Here is a 24,425-nt window from a genome sequence, read left to right on the forward strand (position 1 = left end):
TGATTTTCTAAATCTAAGTAAATGTATCTGGTGTACCTTGTTCAGGATCCTGGGGCGGGGGGGGGCGGGGGGGGAAGGTAAAAAGCAAGGTCACAACCCTGGACTTCAGGAGAGCAGACTTTGGCGTCTTCAAAGATCTGCTCAGAAAAGTCCCATGGGATAAGACCCTGGAGGGAAGAGGGGGGCCAAGAAAGCTGGTTAATATTCAAGAATTACCTCCTCCAAGCTCAAAGCGGTCCGTCCCAATGAGTAGGAAGTCAGGCAGGAATGCCAGGAGGCCTACGTGGGTGAACAAGCTGATCCTGGCAAAACTCAAACACAAATAGGAAGCATAAAGAGGGTGGAAACAGAGACAGGTAACCTGGAAGCAACACAGAGACACTGTCTGAGCATGCAGGGATGAGGTTGGGGAAGCCAAAGCCCAAAAGGAATTGAATCTGGTGAGGGGTGTCAAAGGCAACAAGGAGGGCTTCTACAAGTACATGGGTGACAAAAGGAAGACTAAGGAAAATGTGGTCCCACTGCTGAATGAGACCAGGGACCTGGTGACACAGGACCTCAAAAAGGCTGAGGTACTGAATGCTTTCTTTGCGTCAGTCTTTACTAGCACCCTGGAGTGCTGGGTCCAGTGTTGGGCTCCCCAGTACAACAGAGACATGGACATACTGGAGAGGGTCCAATAAAGGGCCATGAAAATGATGAAGGGACTGAAGCATCTCTCGTATGAGGAAAGGCTGAGAGAGCTGGGATTGTCTAGCCTGGAGAAGAGAAGGTTTGGAGGGGAACTTCGTAATGTATATAAATACCTGAAGGGAGGGCACAAAGAGGACGGAGCCAGGCTCTTTTCAGTGGTGCTCAGTGACAGGACCAGAGGCAGTAGGCACAAACTGAAACAGAGGTGGTTCCCTCTGAACATCAAGAAACACTTTTTTACTGTGAGGGTCACCAAACACTGGCACTGTTTGCCCAGAGAGGTTGTGGAGTCTCCCTCCATGGAGTTAGTCAAAAGCGATCTGGACATAGTCTTGGACAACTGGTTCTAGGTGGCCCTGCTTGAGCAGCAGGGTTGGAGCAGATGACCTCCAGAGGTCATAGAATCACAGAATGGTTTGGGTTGGAAAGGACCTTTAAGGATCACCTATTCCAACCCCCCCGCCCTGAATCCTTCACTAGGTCAGGTGGCTCAAAGCCCGTCCAACCTGACCTTGAACATTTCCAGGGAGGGGCCATCCACAACTTCTCTGGGCAGCCTGTTCCAGTGTCTCACCACTCCCATCATATAAAATTGCTTTCTTTTGTCTAAGCTAAATCTACCCTCTTTTAGTTTAAAACCATTGCCTCTTGTCCTGTCACTACAGGCCTTGGTAAAAACTCTCTCTCCGTCTTTCTTATAAGCTCCCTTTATATATTGAAAGGCCACAAGAAGGTCTCCCTGGAGCCTTCTCTTCTCCAGAATGAACAACCCCAACTCTCTCAGCCCTTCCTCATAGGAGAGGTGTTCCAGCCCTCTGATCCGAAGTCCCTTCCAAACTCAACCATTCTGCGTTTGTTTTTCAAGAGCTCAAATTTTAGACTCTAGTGAATAAAATCTCTGTGCAATACCTATGTGGGCATGTTCAAATGAGGTGCTCAATTTAATAGTTCTTGCCATTTTTTTAGTAGAAACAATGATTACAAAAATCCCCTTGTTATTGTTCCAAGTTTGAAAGTGGCTCTGAGATCTTTACTTCATGTTGGAAAATTGAGTTCAGTGGACAGACTGGAAAAAGTGTTTTGATGTATTTTTGTGACACTTAATACATTATGTCCACCAGAAATTTGATGCATATTTCTAGAAGCATTTTGCATAGGGATGCAACTGGAGCCACCACATTCAACAATGACACATCTTGGTCTATGAATGTGTGATATTTGTGATGCAGTCTTACTTATACAGCAGAATAAATTGCTCCTTTTCCTTGGGTTGTAAAATTATGCTTCAAAATGCAGATTTTTTTAAGTGCATAAGACTTTTGCCATCATAACATGGCCAAGTTGATATTAATTATTTATTTACTTTCCCCTACAAAATACTGCTTTCCAGGTACACAATTCGTATTAAATCTGCACCACAATTTGTGCTATGACAAGCGTTCAACTTAATTTGACATTATAAATAGCAAAAAACATGACTTCAGTGTGGTCATTTGACTGTCCATCTCCAGGAAGTGTTTTACCCACAAAGGCCACCTGTGCATCTTGTGCATTTGTGTGTTCCAAGTGAGTGTCCAATTCCATATGTCACTTGAGTCGGTTTGTTTCAGGTGCCCACTGTTACTAGTTATGTTCTTCTGAAAAAAGCCCAATAAATCTAAAGAATGAGAGAGGAATAAAATACAGGAAATACTGAATAATGAGGAAATACTGGCTTTGCTGCTGATGGCTTAATCAGACTTATGTGGTCTTTCTCTGCCAAAGAATATTTCACAACTCTGAATATTTTTGTTTCAAATCAGAGCAAAAGGGCAACCCTTCTACCGAAGGAGTGAGCATTTCTTCCAGCTCAGTTTCCTGGTGGGCTTCCAGAATGGTGAGGAGCTGGGAGGGTAGGTCAGTTTTCAGGATAGCAGGCATATGTGTGATTGCAAACCATTGACTCTGAATTTCTGAAACAGAAATAGAAATAGGCTTCTTTGGAAGCATTTAGACAAGCACTGCATTTTAGTTTTCAAATGTAAAATCACAAGTTTCTTTTTGCTAAATTTACAGGATGGGAATCTTAATTTAGCAAAAGGAGAAATCCCCACATGACTCTAACCAGAGAACTGGAGGATGAGTAAATTTTCCTTTTTGACTTCTTTTTTTAGCATTAAAACTAGTTCTTTTATCCAAGAGGGTTAAGGGTGAGATGGTGGTGGAAAGACAATCAAAGATTAGAGAGAGGGCAAAAGATTAGACCAAACAATCTTGAATGCATAGGTTTAAAAGCAGGTTCCCAAAATCCTGACTCTGTTTGCAGAATTCAAGTGCACAGAAAAAAACTCTCTTGACCATCTTTCATGGCTTTGACTTTGATTTTAGGTCTAGGACATGAACGCTCATTTTAAACAAAACTGAAAACCTCAGAAAACTTAAATATTTCACTCAAAACACCCAATATGCAGCTGCATTTACTATGATATATTGAGTAAATCATTCTGCTTCTCTTCTTGCTTCCTTGTTCTCTCAGCAGTCCTTAGCAGAGGTGATTTAGCAGCATTTTCCATATATCATGTGGCTCTGCAACTTCAAAAATGACAGTATATTTTGCAAGGCCTGCTGTTTAAAGACAGCAACTTCTGCCTCCACATGAAATCAGAGACACATCTATTTTCTCTGCTAATTATGAGTATTGGGATCTTGCGGCAAGAACATTTTTCCCCACTTGGATTTCTTGAAGTTTTTATAACGCAGGTGGTTTACTGACTGTCTGCCACCAAGGGTAAAGAGCATGACAATGCAGAGAAGAAAACTCATTAAAAAGTAAAGCTGTGACACTATTCAAGGTTGCATCTCTGAGCTTTGCTGAGAAACAAGCTACTTGTGCAGCTATACATCAGTATGAAGCAACTGAAAGCAATGTAAGAAAACTAAGTGAACAGAACAATTTGTCTTTAAAAATCATAGGCACTATGAAGAATAACATTCATGAGTTTGGTAGATCTAACGAGATGAATACTCATGTTGAGAACAGTAGGGAAATTATTTGCCAAGAAGCACTGAGAGTGGCTTGTGAGCTGAAGGCTTGTTTTGTAACAATGTGGCATGGATACAGTGCTTATATGCTGATTTTAATGGACACCGTATTGAACTGAAAAGGCTAATCATAGACTCAAGATTTTTTTATCACTGTGAACAACATAACATCAAGAATACAGAACTGGCTGCGCTAATAAAACCTTATGGCAACAACCGACAACAACTAATTACTATCTAGTGGTGGGTGTCAAAAAAATATTTTCACCCTTTGTCTTTTTCAGTGTGCAACAAAAGCTAAAGATCTGCCTATGAGCATTGTATGACTTGAATGACTCAGTTCATTCAATTAAAGCTATGATTGCATGATGGGTTTTGAACTTTGTCAGTTTTAAATGCTTTCTGCAGCCAAATGACAGCAGAGACGACATCATTCTTAAGACAAATTAACATTGAAGTTGCGGTAATTTTGAAGGACCAGACTTCACAGGTACCTGTGCAAAATGCAATGGTTAGCATGACTTGCAAAGCTAAGTGGAAAGACTGTTTCTCTAACTCATTGCTTACTGAGAATATTCCCTTTACTCAGCAGCACAGAACAGACTTCTGTGAACCAACTACTTTAATGGACCCTGGGCAATCTGAGAAAGATTTCTGAGGAGGACATTTCAAAGGGAGTTAAGAAGAATTGCATGAAGAATGCACAGAGTGATTTAGAAGATAGTCCCATGTGTGTAGGTGGCTACGGGAAAGAGTAAAGTGCAGAAGATAGGTGCATGAAATTGCTTAGTTCTGAATTGCTTTAAAGTCCTGAACATTTTAACCTCATATAACAAAAGATATGACCTCTGTTTTAATAACTATTGTGTTGTGACTTAAGTGATGGTCTTACATATAAGGCTAAATTTTTCTCTTCTGGTGTAAGCCAAAATACAAGAACTGATTTACGCTACATATCAAGGAAATTCAGGGTTAGGTTTTACTCAAACACAGTAACACATTGTACACTGCACATCTCAGGGCAATTACTGGATGCCATGTGCTCTTCTATTCAGTGCAACTTGGCTCATCATGTAGAGGTTCTAATTACAAGTCATTGAGGCATGAAGACATGGTATAAAATGAAAAAATCCAGACAGCAATGAGGACTAGGAACTTACCCCTTGTTTTATAAGTTCCTGAGCTTGTGTATTCAGCAGCCAGGCACAGGGACCAGTGCTTCATGTCTTGGACAGGGGGACAAGACAGGCTAATGGATTCTTCTCCCAAATGCAGTACAGAACAGCAGACTTTCATTCAACATTTCCTTCCTTCATTTTCTTCAGCATTTCGCTCCCAGTCCATAATACCAGGGCTTTTTGCATGCAACACTTTTCCCTCAGCCAGGCCCCTATGATCAACCATTGCTCCCCTCACTGGTCCGCCGACCCCATGCCCATCACACCAGTTCCCTCACATCAGGTTCACTCACTGCTTCAGCTCTTCACCGGCTCCTCCTCATACCAGTCCCTCAGTGAGGGCTCTCCCGCTTCCTCATGGTGTGATCTTTAAGACCTTCTTGTATTATCAAGGGTTATAAGACAGGGCGTCCCACCATGTCCTGCGTGTGTTAGAACAACAGCTCTGGGTGGGTTACCCCTCCCATCGTTCGCATCGTACCTGCATCCACTGTAGATCAGTCAGAACTGGGATCCCAGGTAGTATCTCCGCGGCTGCTGAGGCCCCGTGCTTAGACTTAGAAAATGCAGTATTTCCAGACTAGGAGATAGCTGTGTGGCAAGACGCTCTCTGTTGTCCCTGCTCCTCCAAATTACTTCTTCATATCCATAATTAAGATAATTGCCATATTGCTAAACACTCATTTAGTGAGGGATGCAGCACACTTGTTGGCTGTTGCTACTGCAGACTTCTGATGCACGGCTTTATGTCTGAAATAAACATAATTAGAGGCTTGCCTAAATACCTCCACCTTCCCTGACTTACAGTTCAGTTTTCATTGAATGGCTCAAATTAGTACATATACACACAGGAACAAAAGTCCTAAAGATAAACGTGACTGCTCCTGAGAGATTTCAAAGATCTCTATTGTTTGCTAGTGCCGTAGAAAAGAGATGCTCTCTTTGATGCAGCCTTCTCTTTGAACAGCCTCCTAAACAGCAGCAAAGCGGCAGGAGGCTTTGCATCATTAAAGGCCCTGTACTTGACAGTTGTTGAGCCTACTGTGCACAGTGACTTACTAAAAAGACACACTACAGAAAAGGTCAGTAGCAGCAATATTTATTCGTTGTGAAATTCTGCAACAGAATGGAAAATGGATTTGAGAAATCAAAGAATCGGATCAGATGTGACATGGATAATTATCAAGACAGATATCTTAGAGGAATGCACCTTCCCCTCTAACACTCGATGCAGCAGAACAATCCACTAGCAGCTGGACTGGCATTCCTGGGCATTAAATACTGCTGATTTTCCTCAATAAATATGTGTTCCATCTTTGCCTTCTGTTTTTTGAGCCCATAGGGCATACAATCGCATTTGAAAGCTTTTCTCTCTAACCAGAAGAACTATAAATATTTTTATTTGTCTTTTAATGCAGGCTCTGATTCTGCTGTACTTTCTAGTTATCAGTATGTGAGGAGTGAAATTAAATAAAATATTTGGAAATTTATTGTAAATTGGGAGCTCACATCTGTGAATACCCAGTGGATGGATTTTGAAAACATGATGTGTTGTTCTTACAAACGGTCATTGATTCCTGTTTCTGGGAGACAGGTATTAATCTTTAAAATAGAGTTCTGGAATCATATACTTAATTATGGTTCATTTAGAAAGGAATTTATGAGAAGTGGATAGAAGTGGTTACACAAGAATGCAAGGACTGAAAGAAGAAAGAGGGCATGAAATTGTTGAAGAAAAAGCCCAAGAAGGAGTCTGGCTGATGTGCATCACCAGCGGGCAAGTTAAGCTTAGATTATCCCTGATGTTACATTAACCTAAGCTCAGACTTGTTTTCCCTATTGCAAACCCTGGGGCAGAACTCGCCCCCACAATGGCGTATCCCAGGACGGGGGTCTCTGCAGAGCTCTGCACACTAGTGCCTGTCTGAGTAGCTCACTTTCTCGACCACCGCAGGATCCACCACTTTCTCACAAATGTAAAATTTGTACTCGCCACACCGTGCAGTGTCTATATTTGCACCTTGAAGCCACGCACAATCTAGGAGAGGACTTGAGCTGGCTCGTTGGATCTGAAACCTGGGAAAAAATAGCAGAGATATTCATCATCCCATGGAAAAAAGTCACAGGCTGATACAATAATTCCCAACTGCTGCTGCCCATTTGACCCACAACAGTATACAAGCTCTCTGACGGGGGCTTGCCTAGGTTGGTAAGTGAGCGAGTGATGGGTAACCTGTCTGCTGGTAAGCAGGCGGGTGGACAGGCGATTACTGAGCAGCAGTTAAAAGTTGCTGGTCCTGGCTCATAACAAGTACGCCTGGACATGGTCTGCTTCTATCTGTGCAGCGACTTACAGATCAGGGGAGAAAGCTGATCCATCCTCCCACAGCCAGGGCCCCTCAGATCCATTGTGGGACAGCCCAATCCAGAAAGAGTAAGAACTGTAAGACTGTGCTGATCGCATTGTGAAGTCCTGTACAGAAATAAATGCAAAGCCTGTGAATCACATCCCTGCTTCAGGCATAACGGCCTCTGATTTGGAAAAGGAGAGGGGCAAATGAAAGCGAGCTGCTCACACCTGTGCGTAACAGACTTTATTTCACAAATGAATCTGGGCAGTGCCTCCTACTCCTGGCAGTCAGTGCTGTTTTGGAGATAAGGAAAATGAACCTACCGAGAGCTTTCAGCAGCTCTCAGCTAAAACAACAGTTGAGATAACCGAAGCCTGCACATAGCTGGGTAATGGGTATAGGATAATGACTTCCTTCCAACACCCCGGTTGCATAAGTCAGGCAGGAGAAGGCCTTTGCATCTTCTGCTGTCATTGTACATAGGAAATTGAAAATACAGACAATAAAACCACGGAGTTCAAGACATAAACCCATTGCCATTAAGGGTCTGGGTAGAAATTCCTTTACAGCAAAGAGCTCTTCTGGCTGTGCTTTATCTGCTGCTTCATCTGCAACTTAGGAGTCAGAAAAAGATATGGATCCTCTTCTGCTCATGTGGGAGAAGAGGCCAGGGAGCAGGTGAGGCCAGGGAGCAGGCAAGGCCAGCGAGCTTTCTAGTTGTGGACAGCAAGAAGCTGAAGGCCAGGTTTCTGACGTTTGCTAAATAGTTTGCTCCAGCAAGACAGCAAAAGAGTTGCCAACCAGTACCAGCTCAGCTATATTTGCCCTGAGGTGGGATGAGGATCTAGATGTAGACCCAGGCTAGTGTGTCTCAGTTAAGTCCCCTGAAGTCAGTAGAGATGCACCAGGGAGGGTACGGCAACAGTACAAGTAGAGGGGCTCCAAAGCGTCATGGGCAGGTTTTGCCACTTGGTCCAGCACACACACACCATAGCATAATGCACCAGTGGAGGGCTGGAGTGGCTGTTCAGGCCACAGTAAGATGCGAAGTGTATAATTAGAGAGAGAGAAAAAAAAAATCTTTACCAGCTCTTCCTTACTCTCTATCTTAAGAAGCCTGGACTCCAGAGTAGAGCATTGAGCCTTGCTTTCTTGCCAAGTTTTCCATTCCTTTGAAAAGTGGTAGCAGTTCTCCCCATACTGTAGCCAGTTCTCAGGACAAGGAATACATTTATGTCCTTGAAAACAAAAGAGCACCTGATCAGGTTTGTCAGTGAGAGCAGTCTCTAGTGATCTAGTGGATCCCTGCAGGATTACTAGAGCAGTGCTCAGCCTCTCTATTGCAAAGGAGCAAAAAGTCCTCCTTCATTCTGCAGCTAAATTCATGTCTTCAGTGGAGACTTAATAAATCCAGTTGCCAGAAGACCAGAAAAACATTTCTAAATGAAAATCAGAAAAACAAATAATAAAGATTTGTTGAGTCTGACTAGCAAACATGGAGGGTGCTAGTAAAACACAAATAGAGGAAATTTTGGAAGGTTGAGCCATGGTCACAGACACATGGATCTAGGTGGACATAAAAGAAAACCTAGACTTCCAGTCATATGGGTACATCTTCATTCATGTGAACTTACTTTTAACTTCTTGTTAACATCAGGGTCAGCTCTTCCCTGCTATATGCTTTACAAAGCAACTTATACTTTAACTTTTCTGATAGCATTTCATACTTGCTGTGGATTCAGTGCACAGATGTCAGATAGTGATGGCCAGCCAAAGTGAAAGATAGTGAGCCCATTGCTGTTAAAGAAAATACCTTTCTGACAGCTGCATTTTGACTCTTTTCTGCCACATTATTCTGTTTGTTGCCTGTTGCAACCCTAAGTAACACTAAAGCCAGGAAGAACTCAAAATGTTGGATTTTTCTTTCACTCTTGCACCATTTGGGGAACTCCATTTCTAGTTGGAAAATGAAATAATCGCAAGCAGCAAAAAGACCTGCCAGACAAAATATTTTGGAGATCTCTGGGAAGTGGGTCCCAACTATAGGGTGAATCATGTTCGTTGCTCTACGGTTCACAGGACCATTTTATACTGTAACAAAACAATGCCAGCTGGGAATGCCAGGACTTGATGCTGGGTGCAATAGGTAGCACAGCACAGTACAAGTAGCTTCTGGTTTCTGCTAATTCAAATGCAGACATTTACATAGATAATAACCTTGCCACTCTCTCACAAGATGTTAATTTATTATGATTCTCTTCCCTCTGCTATATGATAATCTAGCATATTCAGCTCACCCATCATTAAAGTTTCACACCATTATTTTGCACAAGAAAAAAAAGATACCATCAGCATATAGTCTGTAAACTGTTAAAGCCAGTGATTACAATCCCATTTGGTAGAGAGCAGCAGTATTTACACTGCTGCATCCATGACTGCATAACAGAATCAAGCTGTCTTATGGAGTCAAAGCATTCCAGACAATTAAAGCCAGTATGAATTTTCCATCAGAAACTGACTGTGAAAGAAGGAATGGTAACATCAATGAATTTACCTATTAGAAACTTTTTTTTTTTTTAAAGTGTCATTATCGTGGTATTTTCTGAATTAAAATGTTTGGGTTAGGGTGTAAACCAGCTCCATTACAAAAATTCAATAAACATACTTCAGAAAGACTGATACTTGATCAAAATGGAAATGCAGCCTTTTGATTGACTTTTGGTTAAAATTTGTTTTTAAATTAAATAATTTAGGGCAGGTTTAGAGATTTTGATTTTCCTTTCAATGTGGTTGATAGAAAAAAACCCAATCTGTGGCTACCATAATGCAATGGAACCATCTTCCCACCACTATGTACCTCTGGAGGTGGCAAGTTGCTTTACAGTCTCTGTCAAGTTCAAATTCTGAGCCTGGAGGAGCTCCAGCTGCTGGTTGAGGCTTTCCATAATTGCCTTTTGCAGGGTGAAGTTTTCATCCCTTTCATGCACAAGGTGGCAGACCAGGATGACTTGAATCACAGCGAAACAAGAATGAAATTGTTCCATTAATATTAAAGCTAAACTGCTCAATACAACCTGAAGAAACTTACCAAAGACACACATACCTCCCCATGACTGAATATACTTGACCTACATACAGGTCATGTACACTTATGAGCAAGATGTAATATGTCCCAATTCAAAGACTGGGAGATCTCTTGAGTGGGTAAACTCCTCCAGTAAGGGACATTTTTTTGCATTGTTAATCCCCTAGGCTAATCCTTTTCCTTAACTAATTTCCTGGACTTTTAGTTGTTCATACTGAACTCTGAGCACCACTTCTGTGACCATACTTACACCTGGTAGCCAAGACTCCTGCAGCTACCACTGAACTTAGGCAGAAGACCCCAAGCGCCGCTGTAGCCAGCCTCCAACAGGGAGATGGACTGGGGGAATCTGAGATAGACAAAAAGAAGGAAAAGCAGCAAGAACAGGAACCTCTCATCTTTGTACCTGCAGCTCCTACGTTGCACAAGACAACATGACCAGTAGTCCGCCCAGTGAATTGCTGAGTTTCAGACTGGTACATGGTATTACATTATGAAAATTGTCCCATCGTTTGGCTGTGGCCAGTTCTCCTTAGGAGTTGGGGGCTGGGAAGGGAGCAGACCATGGAGACCAGCTTAGCTGGGAGCTTTTAAAAGAAAACGAATTGGACAAATAAAGCTGAACAGCACAGAATTTCATATGTGAGAAAAGAACATCTAGGAAGTATTTGTGCTTACAACATGGCTGAAATTTTCATATGCAACCAGGTATTGGGGTATTTTTACTTTTGAGTGCCTAACCTGCCAAACTGGGAATGAATTTGCCTTTTCAGAAAATAACCTCGGAAACAGTCACCAATGAAAGCCAGGTCCCTGTAAAATAATCTAAAATTAGGGCATACAGAGGTGAATAAGACCATATACCCGCAGTCACACAGAAACACAGTCTCACACTTGGAAATGCACACATCCATTCTTGCAATGTGGGCAGATGCAAACACCCGCGTGAACTCACACAGAGCCCCAAAACACAGAGGAAAGGATTGCTTCCAATTTGAGAGTTTTATGTTCTTTTATTAGACTCCAGTATGACATTTCTGTGGCAATACTTATGTTGAAGGCACTAATAGAAATAACTGGCATACCAGCCTGTGGTATTTCTGCCTTTTATCCCTGTGATCCCTAACTCTAACCAAACAGTTAAGAACTCTACTAGATTACTGTGAGTTCAGCTTCAGGCTCCAAGTATAAAACTCAAGGACCCCTCAAAAGGTGAAAATGAGGCAAACACTGGCTAGCTAATAAGGGGAAATTTCCTTCAGAAAGAGCTCTTTAATATATTAGATTATCATCAACTTTATCAAATTCATCTCCAGATGTTCAGTCAGGCTGGAACATAACATCTCTTTGCTTTGCTACTACCTTTCATACAGAAGGATTCTAAAGCACTAATGCATCGCATAAAAAATATAAATTTGGGATCAGCCACATTCCTCCCTTCCTCTGTGAAGCTATGTAGCATAATTTTTATGATTTTTAAGTACAAAAAGGTATTTGTCCATCTATTCCTTCCCTTGAGAGAAAATGTTTTTTTTTCCCCTGGCATTTACTTCATTCCGTTAGTCAGATTTAAATAAGTAAAGCCGAAAGACTTTTGCAAGGCCCCTTAGGCAGATTACTTCACTAAGTTCCAGGAGCTGAGACTTAACATCTATTGGAAGATGTTTGTTTTTACGTAACTGCATCCCACAACCTTAATTATATCTCTCCTCTCAAATCTAAACAGTTTTTCCACATTCTCCATCCTTCCATTCTTTTTCACCTCCTGCCTTTTTTCTTTTCTCCCTCTGATTTCTTAGAAGATTTGAGTACAAAGGGCTCCCAGAAGCCAAGATGCTTCATCCTCCTCTGAGTGTCACATAAAGAATGTTCTCCAAGGTGAGAGTTTGCCTTGGAGAGAACTGCCCCCCAACACCACCACTACCTTTTGCTCTGGCAGTCTGGAGCTCCTGGTCCTGGGATTTTTCCAGTGTTATGAACCTCAGGTCTGCATATGTCACTTCTTCACTTGTCATTTCTGGCATGGTTACAGGAGAATTCAAAAGTTTTGTTGCTCCCACAGGAGAAACAGGGATAAGGTTCTGGCTGGGATCAAATGAACAGTCAGTGTCACTTGGAGCTAACAGAATGATTCATGCAAAAGTCAGAAGGGGTTTTTGGCTCATACTAAAGGATTTCATGACACAGTGATACTGGGGGTTGTTTACGTGAAGCACAGTCTCAGAACAGTATTTAAATCTCCTGTGGGCAACAGGGCACGGAAATCTCACAGTTCTCAGTTCCTGGAACAGATGCATAGAGTTACCCAATTTGGGGGTACATCCTTTCTGTAGAAGAAAAAGAAGGAAGGGGAGAGGTGAAGAGGAAATTACATTAATTTTGGATGAAGTCTAAACACTTCCTTGAAGTTTTTCAGCAGCAGGGGTGTTTGTTTCCTAGCTTTATTATACAGTGATTGATATTCAGCAAATTCAGCTGGAGGGGCTCCTCGATCTCTCAAGTGGCACAGGAAGACTGGAGGTAAAATGAAACGAGAAATATACTGATCCCCTTTGCTTATTGTCTGTAAGCACATCGCACTTGTCCTGGTGGGGTAGCACATTGACTTGTCACAGCCATTGCCCATTCCTAGGACACAAAGAAATGAATGAAGGTTTCCCAGCTGCCGTTCCAGATATGTCTGCACCATAAAAGGAAATGAGTCGAAGAAATCTGCTGAACTTATGGGGAATCTGGGTAGAAAACTCATGTACCAGAATGTGATGCTGTGCTCCTGGACTAGCTCTGGGCTGGAAGCAGTCCAGGCACAGTCACATGTGATAATCACTGCCTTTTAGCAAGAGTGATTAACAGAGCGCAGCAGCATGCCATTGCACTAGGGCTGCCGCTGCATCCAAGGAAGGGTCACCTGTCAGCTTGAGCACCTGCACCATGCTCGCTCGAACTTTGAGCGCTAGGAATAGGATGGAGAAACTTAACTGGTCCTGTGTTTCCTGGTATTTCTAGGTCTGCTGGCAAAATGACAGGATTGAGATCTGAATTTTCAGTTTTATTTCACCCTGCTGTAGGACACGCAGCCCAAGAACTGCTGGTCTCGCCAGCTGTTAGCTCAGGAACGAGGATGAGCACCAGGTAGCACAGAATATTACCCCCCAGCACTGCAACTCACCGGGGGCTTTGCCAACCCCAGACTGCTGGAGATCTAAGCTCCCCAGGTACAGAGCAAAAGGCATTCCCAGCCTTTTACCTTACAGTGGAAAAATTGAGCGCAATGACTTAGACTCCAGCATCTGGGCAAACACGTATAGACCTATACATGTTAATTTACAGGAGCGCCTTACGCTGCCTCCAATGAGCTGCTGCTTTTGAACCCTCTGTCACACTTTCTGTCAACCCTTATGTCCTCAGTGGAAAGAGCACGAAACGTGGGAGGGAAGCGTTCTGCTTCTTTATGCACAGTTTATTAAAAAATCATCTGCTTTTGTTTTACAAACAACAGAGCCCTTTTGGATTATCATTATTCAGTGTAAAATACATGAAAGCTTTGATAATGTCTTACTACACCTGCAAAAGTATCAGGGGTCCTTGTGAGCCCCAAATGTGTTTTCATATTTTACATTTCTAAATGCCCATGGGGAAGTATTGGGTATGACTAATCAAGCTGGCTGTAGTGGAATACTCCTTTGAAGAGTAATAGGCAACAAGCAGCAATTTCTCAACAACTTCTAAGAGCAGTACAACAACATTTTTTCAGCTCATTAAGAAGCTTTACTCCCAGTTAAGATCATGCTACCTAGGAAATAAAAGTTAGAACAGGCTTGAGATACATCCCTTGATACAACCAGAACAGGGAAGCAGAGAGGACGGAAGTATTTTCTGTCCATACCACAGTCTGCTTTCTCTGGCATCCAAGGAAGGGTATGTTCAAACCACATAGCTTACTATGGAATGGACCCTTAGATTTTAAACAATCACAAAGAACAGAAAAAAGTCAATGATGGGATATTTTTGTTTGCTTTAGCAGTTCTGTAAGGGTCTGGTCACATTTTTAAAACCTTTTGAAGGGTGGCAAGGGGGAAATATGAAAGAGAAAAGTCACTTCAATATAACGTAAAACAAATAAAAATAAAATACTGAGATAATTGAGGCAAAATAGCAGGGGAATGTGGAAAAATTTAAACCACCGTTGAATGACAGGCTAGCAGGGCCATAGGTGGATTACTGGAAGCACAGTATTAATGGCAATGCCATAGAAATAGAAAAAGAGTGATCAATAAGTTTCAGCAAGAATGACTTATGATATGCTTTTGGAGGGGTGACTGTTTCATGTCACACTGCTGCTTTCTCTTTAGAGAAATTTTTTATCACTTTATCTGATATTTCTCCAGTTTGATTCTTCTAGAATTCAAAATTCTCATGAGACTAAATTTCAGTTAAAAATCAAGCCATAATCTATTGAATTATCACACTGATAATAAAAATCCCCTGAAAAACGTTGGTAATTTGCACTTCTTTTCCAAATTGAATCCCACCAGTTTTAAAAGCTGTACATACAAGAAAGGCTATTTTACAGTTCTGCTGGGTCTGTTGTTCTAAAACACCTATAATACACAAAAGAGTTTAAGGAGAAAGAGGCAAAAAAGAGTATTGGGCAATTCCCATGTAAATACAAAGCTAATAGCTCATGTTTCTATGTTTCTTATTTGTCCACCAGGACTCAGAAACCTTCTTCCAGTAGTAGACTAGGATAGATAGATAGATAGATAGATAAACTCATGCTAAGGCATGTTTATACTGCACCACTACTTTTATAATTAAACAATGGTAAATGGTTTTTAGCCTGCCTTGGGAGAATACATTATGTTCATGAATCCATTGGTTCTGCTCTGCAACTCTAATATGCATCACCAAGGCTAATGATTCACCAGTTTAATGTGAATGCATTGTGATTGCAACATGGGGCAACAAGTTTCTCTAGTTGCCATCCTACCCTTAACATATATTTATGCACAAGTCCCAGGTGGTTCCCAAACACAAATAGCAACACATTACTGCAGAGCATTTTTTTCTCACTCAGCTATTCAAAAGAGAAAGAGAAGGTGAACACAATTATATGCATGTAATAACACTCTGAGTAGCCATGAGCAGTAACAGAAATCTAAAGCAGTTCTACAAGAGAGAGAAAATTAATGGGTCATTGAATGGAACCTTCTAATATAATCAGCTGCAGGACAAATCGTATCCAGGACAGGAGAATCAACATGTATTCCCTATGATGCAAAGTATTTAGGGGGACTTGGCTGGCCATGCAGAAAGTTCAGGAGTGGGACCTGTGAGTGAGCAGACTATCAGCTGCAGGACTGACATAGCAGGAGACTACCAGGTAAGAGGGATGGTGGCAGAGCCTTAAAATGGGAGATACAAGAGGTGTTGCATATGCATACACATATATATGCACATGCATACATATATATGCATATACGTGTGTATATATGTGTTGCATTCATGTACATATACATATACACATATACATACAACTATATGTATATAAAATGCTGTATATAATTACTATATTGCAAACTGTTTCACTTCGGCAGGAGCACCTCGCTTGTAACATACACTCTGGATGTTGATCATATGGCTAAAGTCAATAGACTGGATCCGCAGAAGTAGGACAATGGGAGTGCAGCGACAGAAAAGGTGATGGAGGAAGGAGAGGAATCTGAACTCCATTTAAACAGGTCAATAGCATGACCTTCAACCCACCCCCCTCAGGGTAGGGGCGGAGAGAGGAATAATTGGGAATGAACAAACTCAGAGACCCTTTCTGCTCACGGAAGGGAAGGGTCAGGTCTGCAGAGATCTCACGATGCCCTTCACTGAACTAGTTCAACATCTAAAGTAAGAACTTGTAGCCACCGCTTTTCTCCTGATCTGGCTGGAAGGCTTTAGAGATCCCTTCAAAAGAGGGAGAGAAGCAGGCCAAGAGAGTAACAAAAGGAGACAGGCAAGAAACAAACAGGAATTGCCAGGGACAAAGAGAGAAAGCAAAAACCTGAAGGGCAGAGAAGAAAGATAGACCCAGAGGAGGACAGAAGGAGGTAGACCAGGAAGAAGAGATTGGATTCAACGCACAACAAGGAATCTGCTCCTTCTCCTGGTCAGTGGACTGGTGAGGATGAACTGAAGCTAGAAAGGACAAGAAGACATTGAGCAGCTTGAGACACCAAGAGGCCACAGAATCACCCTACGGGGATGCATAGCCCAGTCATGATCTGCTTTGTTTTAGTGTGTTTCTTATGGGTAAGTAAGTCACATCTCAGGTTCCTTTTTATGGGGTCTCTGCTCAGTTACAGGGTTACCTTGGAAAGATGGAGGGGCATTAGCAATTGAGAGTCACAATAATTTCCCTGATGTTAGAAAGAATTGAACATATGAAAGGCAGACATGCAGGAGAAGAGTATTTGCTGCTCTTCCAGGGATGCTAATACAGAGGTCAGGGTACCCAAGGAAAAGGAATGAGAAGGGTAGGAGTGCTGGAGGGACAGAGCAGCATTCAAGTCAGTGTGGGTATAATATGAAGCAGGACATTTAAAGGTTCTTAATATTTGAGCATGGAGAAGGATCTACATCTGTAGCATGACATAGCTTGGTGGGGAAAGGGAAACCTGTGGTGAGGGTGAAGGTAAGTTGGGGTCTGTGCTGGGCACAGTGCTAAGTAGGATTTTAATGACTACGGGAAGTTAAGATACGCAAAAATGCAGTTGGTATCACAGTAATTTCAGATCTACAGCAGAATATATGATGGAAACAACAGAAGACAGATAACAGTAAGTCCTTACCGTAGGAGATTCAGACTGGTAATAGTCCAGGTGACAGAGATAAAAGTTGCATAAGACAAAGACTTAATTCACTCTAGCTGTGTCTTGTTTGGTTTTCTCCTTCTAGGTCCCCCAAGTAAAAGGTGAGGAAGGCTGTCTCAACACTGAACTGTGAGTATTTGTTGATCTTGCACTCTTTTAAGAAGACAATGAAGGACAAAGTCAGTAGCAGACATCAGTGTTATGACATGGGTACCGACATTTTCCAGAAAAGCTTAGTTTAATTGTGACTATTGAAAACTCACATAGAAGTTCCATTGCTTTGAATGCGAAATGTATTATTTACTATCTATTCAACATACTGATCATGCGATACTGTTCCTGCTACCTATTTGGGTAACTGTAATGGTTAAGAACTTTCTGGTGTAATTTTGATTGACTGAGATTATGAATCTGGAATTGACCTTTCCTTGAAAAATTAGTTGAATATAGTGCTCTGGTGAATATTCCTCTTGTTGATGTCATTTGTAAGAATAACAGAAATCAAGACAAAGCAAATGTGAAAAATTGCCTAGGGGGCAATTTTTTTTGCTAAAAAAAATGTCTTTAAAAATGCACAGGCAGGTCTACTAACTAAAACTAAAGGAACATACAACACCGCATCCAAAATGTACCCACAGGGCCAGAAAGAAATCAAAGAGAAAGTCAGAAAAAACAAAGCAAAAGATAACAGGGTTGGGCAGACTAAATTGTGAAAAAAAAAATATATAAAAGAAGGGAGATTCAGAAATTATAACACAATGTAAATCCCTAAGGCTTGCAAACAGAATCCGGCAGGCACAAATATCAGGGGAACAATAAAGAGATAAAGCCAAAGGGAAGGCAAACTCACCTAACAGGGAGATTGATGAGGTTGGACAACGGTCTCCCCCACAAAGCACAGTGAGTTTCTCATCATTATGCCATTTAGAAGCCGGAGTGTAATTGAGGAGCATGAGGAGAGCTGGAAGAGGATATAGTAGGGACCTTCCCATTTATTTGGCATTCTGTGGCTAACTATATGTTGTACTCTCTTCTCCTCAGCTGTTCAGGTACAGAGTGGGACCGTTTGTGGTATATCTGGTAAGAAGGCGTATGTTTACTTTAAATATCTGCATCACCGGACAATTCTAGTAGCAGAGTGGGATTAAATGTGACCTGCTCATGCCACCCCCGCTTTCCCTTGGGACATTAATGCTCTACAGTAGCAAGGCAACCCCTTAGCTATCACATCGTCTTTAACAAACGTTGGCTTGCCAGCTTCCTTTATTATTCCACATATCAATTTAGTCAGGTGAACAATATTAATAAAGCATTCGTGGCACAATATGCCTTTTAAAAAGCCCGTTTTTTAAGTAATTTCAGTCTGATTCCTTAGTAATTCTCAACAGGATGCAATTAAAAAGGATGGTAGTTGTCGGACATCTACAAGGCTGCATTACTAAAAGTATAGCCAGTAGATTGAGAGATACAATTTTTCCTCTCTGCTTGTCACTCATGAAGACTCATCTGGAATATGTAGTCCAGTCTTGGCCCCTCAGTACAGTTGACAAACCAGAACAAGTCCACTGGAGGGCCAATAAAATGGTCGGGGGTCCAGAGGACATGATGTATGAGGAGGGGCTGAAAGGACTGGGTTTGTTCAGCCTGGAGGAGGCTAAGGGGACAACCTAATTGTAGTTTTCCACTACCTAAAGTGGATCTAGGGAGAAGATAGAGCCAGAGCCTTCTCAGAGGTGCCCAGCAGAAGGACCTGAGGTGGCAGGCCAAGCTGCATCCAGGGAAATTCTGATTAGACAGAAGGAAAAATGCTTCCCCCCAGGGTTGTGCAGCACTGGAACGGGTGCCCAGAGGGGATGTGCGATCTCCGTCCCTGGAGACTGTCCACGTTCTGCTGCACAAGGCTCCAAATGACCATGTCTGCCTTCGAGGTTAGCCCTACTTCAAGCAGGGGGAGACCTTAAAAGGCCCGCTGCAAACAAAGTCTTTCTGTCCTAATTCTGTGTCCTCTCCCTTTCCAGGCTGGTGGTGGTCATTGGTGGGCTGCTGCTCCTGTGTGGCCTGGTTTCTGTCTGCGTGAGGTGCTGTTTCCATTGCCGTCAGACAGGGGAGGAATCGGGCCCTCAGCCCTACGAGGTCACCGTCATTGCTTTTGATCACGACAGCACCCTCCAGAGCACCATTACCTGTGAGTTGGCTTCCACAGAGGCCGGGGACCTCAGCACAGCCCCAGATGAGGGGCTGCACTGTAAAAAGCCCCGATTGCGGCACCCCAAGGCCGGCAGAGGGAAGATCGTGGCAGGATGCAGGGAAAGCGGCATCTGTACGTAGTACAAATTAAAGGGCTCATCAGGCTTCACGTAGCAAATGCAGCCAGATGGTGAATCAGCTGTGAGACATGTTTGGGTGGAATTAGGGCAGCTACAGGCCTCGGTGGCATTTGAGGAAGGAGTAATTGTGGGATGTTGCTGATGGGGTTTCACACATCCTCCTTTTAGGGAAGGATGAAGGGGCAGGAAAAGGAAAACATTCAGGCTGTGGGGAGGGAAAAGCCTGTGCGCTGCAGATATACTTGTCCTCCTCTAATCGCACGGTGCTTTCAGGATGAGGTAAACAGCTTTTGTCTCCTCCTTTTCAGCTCTCCATTCTGTGTTTGGGCCCGCTGCCAGGAGGATATTAGCGGTGGCACACTCCCATAACGCTGCACAGGGAACACCACCCCTCTCAGCATCAGACACTCCTCCAGTCTACGAAGAAGCTCTGCACATGAGCAGATTCACAGTCGCCAAGACAGGGCAGAAAGTGCCAGACCTGGATCCAGTGCCGGAGGAAAAACTGCAGGCATCTGCTGAGGGCAAGGATGCCCAGCCAGCCCTCCCAGGACACTAGTGCCTGTTTCTACTGAATGGCAAATAATGCAGAATAGTTACATGCAGAGACTAATTCTTCTGAGCAGGCTTAGGAATATCAGATTAACCTCCTCAGTCTAATGAGAAAGGGAAAAAAACAGAGACTAAGATAGTTTCAGATCCCGCATATTTTGATACCTCCTTGAGATAATCAACAATTGGCCTTCCCCGTGTCCATTTGTTAAGCACACACACATCACTAGTATCACCCTTTGCACAAAAAAGCAGGCAGCAGGATCAAGGCGCTGAGCCACTCTTCAGGCTAGTGACCTGCAGGGAGACTGCAAATGCTGTCTCATTCTGCTTGCCTGCAGTCTAAGTTTCCTGGGTATGGCAGAGAGGTTTCACAACAGGAAAAAGACAGACATATGAGAAGGTCTTAAGACCTAATAATAACAGCAAACTTCTGGAAAGTGTCAACCACTTATAGTAAATTTAATGCCTGTAAACAAAGGAGAGTATACATTTGGTAGTATATGCAGTATAGTGCCCTAAATACCCTACAGGATATATAGAATGAACACAGACTGGTTCTGAGTATGATATATAGCAATTCTGAAATAGTAGTCACAAGCTGTTATATTTGAAATAAAAAAATATATATCTGTGATAACAGATCAAACAAGGGGAGGAGCAGGAAGACTATCCCTGAAGTAAAGTTCAGTTGTATTTTGGGTGCATTCGTATTGTATCTTTTATCAATTATTCCTAATGCCGCTGTCAAAAGCAGATCAAATTCATTAAGACCATTTAAAATGTTTAAGCCATTACTCATATAGAAATAGTTTGTGAGTCTTTCCTGATTGATACAGCTATGTTGAATCATCCAGAAATATTAATCAAACTGTTTGGATGAACACAGCTATGGACCATTTGTAAAATATCTTCTTGGACTAGGTACTCATGAGAAGGTGACTGTTGAATTATTGTCTCTACCTCTGGGTTCAGCAACTGAAAACATTAAAGCAGAAGGACATCCAATATCAGATGATAAGCAGTCATGAATTAATTGCATGTATATATTAATGTTGATATGAATGCACAGGTCACGGATATCACACCTTTCTGAAGTGCCTGCATAGCCCTTCCTACTGGACTACTCAAATTCTTACTGTCCTTAATATGCTGATCTTTACAACTCTCCTGTGAAAATACAGAAAATATAGTTCTTTTGTGGATAAGAAGAACAAGGACCAGGTCCCCAAGTATGTTTAAGAATGGAACTGCTGTTTTGATTACAGCCCTGGAGAATTTTAGAGAAGATTGGTAAGACACCTTCAGGGGTAGCATAAAGCAGAACTGAACGACCAAAACACCTTTGATGGTGTCCCAGACCTTGTCCAGTCACAGGAATTTTGTATCCAAGGGAATTTAATGAGGGTCTTGATTTCCTAGGTCACAAACTTCTTCCTGAATTGCCTAGTCGTTACCTAACTGTACCATTAATGAGTGATAAACTGGAATGGAATAAATAAATAAGTGACACATAAGGTTATGTCTCTTCTGCCATACAGCACGCTTGAAATAATAACAACAACTGTTTGTGAAACATCTACTAGAGCCCTATTTCATCAGCTGCTCTCTGAAGTCCAGCTCAAGCCTGACTTCTCCATCAAGCCGCAGAACATTTCCTGCAAGGCTCTTGTTTACTCCACAGTAAAAGCCTGAAACGAGCAGAGACATTTGGATCTGCTGAACATGCGCCAAGGATTATCAAGCCCAGAAACTTCCTGGAAACCTTCACAATCGTTTCCAGGGGGAACATGCCGTTCCTCCGCCGCCTCCCCGCTTCCCTCCCGCCTGCGAGCCCCGAGCACTGCGGGCATTGAACGCGAGATGGCAGCCCTGCTCCACGGGGCAGCAAGCCTGCCCAGGAACACGGGAATGCGCAATTTTTAATAATTTGCAATAGTAATTACACCGTATTTTTTTTTTTTTCTAAGATGTGCAATGTCAAGGGAAGTTTAAAAATTCTTCGTTTTCCCCTCCTCTGCATCAAATCAGCTCTGCTATCTCCTTTCTCGGTTTCAAGGGGAAAAGTTCCAGGTCACTCGTACCCAGAGCTGGGCATTACCTCCTGATTGCAGCATTTTTCCCTTGACCAGAGCCAGTATTGTCTGATTCTCCTGTCCCTTCCCGTCTGCCCACATCTTTCTTTGCTTGTCTCACTCTTAGTTGTTAGGTGCTAGAGCAGGTACCCTCAAGGTTTTTTTACCGGCAAGACTTCCAAAATATTTCAAGTGACAATAATGATAGATATAACTTCACTTGCTCAGGGATTGTTTCCTACTAAACTGACTTCAGATGAGCACTCAGAGCCCATAGGACATGATAAAACACCAGATTAAAACAAACAAACAAAAAACAGAAGCAGACCTACAGACACTCTATTTAACCGTAGAAGGTTGTGTAGGAAAGCGAAGACCAGGTGTCAGTGATGGGAGAACCTTCACTCTTGCCCTCAGATCTGTTATGATTCAAAGACGTTCTCTCCTCACAAACAATCCAAAAATGAGGACAGAGTCAGTAAAGATCACATGTACTTGGTGAAAAAGCAGGATCACACCCCATAAAAATATAGCAAGTTTACTTATTTACAGAGATAAACTGCTACTTGGTACTGCAATTTGCTGTTACTCAGCTGGGGTTTTTTTTACTCCATCAGTGGTGGTTCCATCTCACTGTTGAGTCTGGACATTGAATATACTTTGTGTGTTGTATTGTATCAGCCAATAAGCACTCTGAAATCTTCTATGCTTTCAGATTGAAAATGAAACATTAAATATTATTAAACATAAAGAACTAATACTTTCATGCAACATTCAAATAAATATTCAAGTAGCAACTGTTTTCCCCATGCTTAAGAGCAATAGGGATATGAATCTCCCACAAATACACAATAAGATGCATTGGAAAATAAATAAAAGGTTTCTGGTAATCATTAAATAACTTTAGGGTTTGTTCAGCTGCTGTGTACAGCCACTGGTGTCAAGTTGGCTGGCCTGAAGTACCCGTTTTCTGCAAAGCACTCCAATATGCTGCACAACCAGGGAAAGAATACCATCAAAAGCAATTCTCTTTAGTTATGAATATTTAAGTATCTGCATCCAAAGATCCCCATGCACATTACAGACTTCACCCATGTTGTCAAGCTGCCTACGCATCAGACAAGCCTTAGTATTCCATCTGTAAATGGGGAAAATGGTGTACAAAGTACTGAAGATAACTATATCATAACCAAGACACTGACCCTTGGTTCAGCTTTGGCTTGTTTGTTCACTCAACCGTTGACCAAACACTGGGAAAAGGGTGGGACCCAAGCAAGCGTAGGACAAGTGATCTCGAAGGAGAAAGGGCAACCAGTCTCCACGGGCTACATTTAGCCTGCACATAATTTGGGCTGGAGCCACATGAAGGGAACAAAAGTACACTGCTGCAAAGGAGTTGTCCACACCACCCTTAGGTTCCCCTAGAACATGTGGTACTTAAAGACCCGTCCTCAGAAACACGCCACTGGCCCCACTGTTGTGTTGCTCCTTTGTTTTCGCAGGGCTGTGAGTAACAATGATTCCCGTCCCCAACAGGCCACTCCAAACCACTGGCTGGGACAAAGGGATCTCAGACTTATGTTATTCAGATCTGAGGTTTTGTCCTTTACTGCTGCTTGTCACTGCACAACAAGGTATTTTCCTTAATCTCCTCCTATCATCATTTGTATGCCTTTAAGCAACTTGAGCTGAGGCTGGGCCATGCAATCAGTTTGGGAGGAATGAGTAGCTTTTTTGTAAAAAATAAGAAGCTGTAGAAAATAGGGCAGTGAGACCGCAGCTCAGCATAGACAATACAGAGCCATTTCCTAGAGGAAAGGAAAACATCTACACAATTAGCTATTGTTTGCTGGGAGTGACTAACCCTGTGCCCTCTCGCAGGGCCAGTGTGCCCATACTGGCTCTGAGGCTGCTATAGGTCCAGTGCCAAGTGAAACTGGTGACCAGTCAGGAGTGGTGCAGGAGAGACACCAGGCAAGGACTGTGCCATGGATGGACAGCAAACAGAGCAGAGTCAAAAGTGACTTCAGGTACGCCCTCTGTGGTTTAATCACCACTCAGACTACAAAGCAGAAGTTTTCTGACAAGAGAGGCTTTGATATGCTGAATCCACACTAAAGATTACCAAAAAAAAAGAAAGTCAGCCCATGGAGGCACAAATGGAGTTAAGTACCCAAGGGGAGGTACTAATGAAAGAAATATCCAAGGGAGTCCAGAGTTATAGGTAGCTGAATAGTAGCTCCAAGGGGGTTGCCAAGAGACATCCACCTAGATGACAGG

General features: G+C 42.5%; 2 protein-coding genes across 6 annotated transcripts; one reads left to right on the plus strand and one right to left on the minus strand.

Annotated features, from left to right (window-relative positions):
- Positions 1-1,914: 1,914 nt before the first annotated feature.
- On the minus strand, positions 1,915-12,633 carry LOC115352404 (oxidized low-density lipoprotein receptor 1-like). Of its 4 annotated transcripts, none has more exons than XR_005934208.1 (6): positions 10,579-12,633; positions 10,101-10,250; positions 8,330-8,481; positions 7,247-7,365; positions 4,875-6,968; positions 1,915-2,645 (listed from the first exon to the last, which is right to left on the minus strand). XR_005934208.1 is itself a non-coding variant. In XM_030040532.2 (6 exons), exons 1-6 carry the CDS (start codon positions 12,350-12,352, stop codon positions 6,806-6,808), a joined length of 783 nt encoding a protein of 260 aa, XP_029896392.1. In that variant the 5' UTR covers positions 12,353-12,632; the 3' UTR covers positions 3,742-6,805. The 4 variants fall into 4 exon arrangements, 3 of the variants coding, with proteins under 3 accessions (XP_029896392.1, XP_040985457.1, XP_040985456.1); XM_030040532.2 differs by lacking the exon at positions 1,915-2,645 and having other exon boundaries at positions 3,742-6,968; positions 10,579-10,677; positions 12,253-12,632; XM_041129523.1 differs by lacking the exon at positions 1,915-2,645 and having other exon boundaries at positions 3,742-6,968; positions 10,579-10,874; positions 12,253-12,338.
- Positions 12,634-16,076: 3,443 nt separating this feature from the next.
- TMEM52B (transmembrane protein 52B) lies at positions 16,077-21,761 on the plus strand. 2 transcript variants are annotated; one of them, XM_030040559.2, is made up of 5 exons: positions 16,077-16,631; positions 17,277-17,320; positions 18,233-18,271; positions 19,210-19,376; positions 19,827-21,761. In XM_030040559.2, exons 1-5 carry the CDS (start codon positions 16,584-16,586, stop codon positions 20,075-20,077), a joined length of 549 nt encoding a protein of 182 aa, XP_029896419.1. In that variant the 5' UTR covers positions 16,077-16,583; the 3' UTR covers positions 20,078-21,761. The 2 variants fall into 2 exon arrangements, with proteins under 2 accessions (XP_029896419.1, XP_040985467.1); XM_041129533.1 differs by lacking the exon at positions 18,233-18,271.
- The last annotated feature ends 2,664 nt before the right edge of the window (positions 21,762-24,425 follow it).

This window comes from Aquila chrysaetos, chromosome 17 (genome assembly GCF_900496995.4).
Source record: "Aquila chrysaetos chrysaetos chromosome 17, bAquChr1.4, whole genome shotgun sequence".
NCBI lineage: Eukaryota > Metazoa > Chordata > Aves > Accipitriformes > Accipitridae > Aquila > Aquila chrysaetos.